The sequence below is a fragment of the Guillardia theta genome (assembly GCF_000315625.1).
Source record: "Guillardia theta CCMP2712 unplaced genomic scaffold GUITHscaffold_560, whole genome shotgun sequence".
NCBI lineage: Eukaryota > Cryptophyceae > Pyrenomonadales > Geminigeraceae > Guillardia > Guillardia theta.
Window position 1 is genome coordinate 1 of NW_005434154.1, and position 2425 is coordinate 2425.

The 2425-nt window shown below is 57.7% G+C and overlaps 1 protein-coding gene across 1 annotated transcript in view; it reads left to right on the forward strand.

Annotated features, from left to right (window-relative positions):
- Nucleotides 1–1927: 1927 nt before the first annotated feature.
- The window catches only part of GUITHDRAFT_122919 (hypothetical protein), a gene marked incomplete at both ends in the record, with an annotated part of 2586 nt that continues 2088 nt past the window's right edge, over nt 1928–2425 (forward strand). The window contains one exon of the mRNA XM_005817798.1: nt 1928–2374. Within this exon, the coding sequence (XP_005817855.1) occupies nt 1928–2374 (447 nt within the window). The remainder of the gene's footprint in view (nt 2375–2425) is intronic.

Here is a 2425-nt window from a genome sequence, read left to right on the forward strand (position 1 = left end):
GCAGCGTCGACATCGACACCGTATATGGGGCCATGTGCTCGAAAGGTGATCAGAGCCCGACGTGACCAAGCGCTATGAGCTGACGTCATGCTCAGACGGCGACTCCTACTGCTTTGACAAATTCATCGCGGCAGCTTTGTCCACCGGAGCCAGCGGCAGCAGCAGCTCCGAGACCTGTGACGGGACGAGCTCGACCTGTACCAACGTCTGTAAGGTACGCGCGAGTGCCAGGCTGCTCCGGCCGCCTTCCTTCTCAATGAGTCTTGATGCCTCCCAGAACGACCTCAAGACGGTCAACGACATTGGCTGCTGCGCAGGCTCCATGCTCGCAGCGATCCCTGAATCGAAGAAAGAGGCCGAGAACGCGGCGAAGCTCTGCTCTCAAAGCCTGCCGAAGCCATGTGAGCTCTGACAGGCCGCACGCGGAGCTTGTGACAGCTGACGTCTCGAGGGGCTGCGCAGGCGGGGCGGGGCCCTCGTTCAACCTCAAGATCGAGATATCGAACCTCAAGCAGAGCTGGTACGCCGCAAACAAGGCCACCGCAGACCCCTTGGTGAGTCGCGTCATGTCTCGAGAGAGAAGGCGGCGCCATGCCTGATCTTGAGCAGCTCGCCACGGACATGAACTCGGCCTTCGGCACTACAGCTGGGCAGGTGAGAGAGAGCGCAGAGGCCCCGCCTGCGCGTGCGATGATGGGCGGGGGGATGACGAGAGGCTGGCAGGCGAAGATGGGGGCGTCGACGGCAGGAGCAGGCGGCACTTCCATCGACGTGAGCATCACCACCGCCCACAAAGATCAGGTAACTTCGCTAGACCCGTAAGCGCTGCTCTGATGACGTCACGGCTAGGGTACTGCGGTAGAGAACACATCAAAAAGTACAAGGCGAGGCGGAGCGGAAGCGTAAGTCAAGGACTGTGTCTCTGACCGAAGGCGCTGACGGATGGCTGGTAGTCCCTTAGCCTGGCCACCACGAGCACAAACCTTCCCTCCGACGCCAAGATCGACCCGTCCAAGGCTTTAAGCGTCACGGTCTCGTCCTACGTCAAGGGCTCCTCGGCTGCCTCGCGATCTCTTGCGTGGTCGGTGCTGTCGGTGGTTGTGCTGAACGTGTTGGTGAGACCTGCGATGCCGGGGCTTGCGAGAGACCTGACGATCAAGGGCTGCTGCAGGTCGTGGGGAGGATGGGTGCTCATTGGTGAGGGATAGGATCCTACTGTGAGGATCCGGACTCGTGGAGTGCTCTTTTGGACAAGAGAAGTGGTAGCCATGAGGCATGAAGAGATCGCAGTCGGATGACCGCGTGAAGCTGATGCTTGACGGAGCCTATGTTGCTGACCGTACTCAATGACAACGTAGTCATTAGTCACTTGCCACAACACAATACTTACAAAGCTACCTACAAGAATACTTGATAACATACATGATCACGGATCTTTTACACGTTATCCTGGCCCGCGCACAGACCGACGGTGCTGCTCGATGAGAGCGTGTTGCCGACTGACCATCTCATTGAAACTAGCACTGAGTGTCTTCAAGGTCGTTTCGCAGGCCACTGGCCTGCAATACTTGATTAAGAGTAAAAACAAACCTTCCAGTCAACAATCAAGGATATTTGAAAACTTGACCAAGGAGATTCCTCAATGGCTGAAGATGATGTTCTCCAGTCGCTGGTGCGGTTATGGCAGCGGACGGCCTCCCCCTCCTCCCCCTCCTCCCTCCCTCCCCCCTCGTCCTCCTGCCTGCCCAGCGCTCCCGCAAGTCAGCTTCCTCAGCCCTCCAGTCACTCCTATCAAGCTGCGTTCCTGTCCTCCTGCGCAAGCCTTCCTCATGCGGCGAGGGTAGCCAAGATGAAAGCTACTCAAGAAGACTTGCTGCGAATGCTGCTGCTGGCCTGCCGGGAAAGGATCGACGGCCTTTGCTCATCCATGAGGATGAGCGAGGAGGAGAAGACGTCACATCCGGAGTTACTGAGCAGCGAGGTGTCTGAAGGGCTGCTGCTGAAGCTGGAGGATCTCGAAGCAAGGCTGACGAGGGACATGGAGAGCATGAGATCACTTCTTGCAGGAGTGGCTGAGTACGAGAACCTTCTCCGAGAGCGGGCGATGCTGGAAACAACCTTCACCGACTCCTCCAGGCTGCTGGATCGCACTTCGAACTCGTACACTCTTCGGCGATCGGAGGAGCGGTACAAGGCTCTGGTGCTCAAGATCATACCTGAGAGAAGGAAGGAGCTGCTAGAAGCGATAGAGGAGTGGGAGAGGAGCAACGGGAAGGCGTTCTTGACGTGGGGACGAAGGTACCTTGACAGCCCAGATGAAGTGATACCAGCGGACGAGGAAGGTGTACGGGGACGAGGAGCAGAGCAGTCTCAGGTGAAGGCGAGCAGAGGAAATGATATGAAGGGATCGCAGAATGTTCGAAAG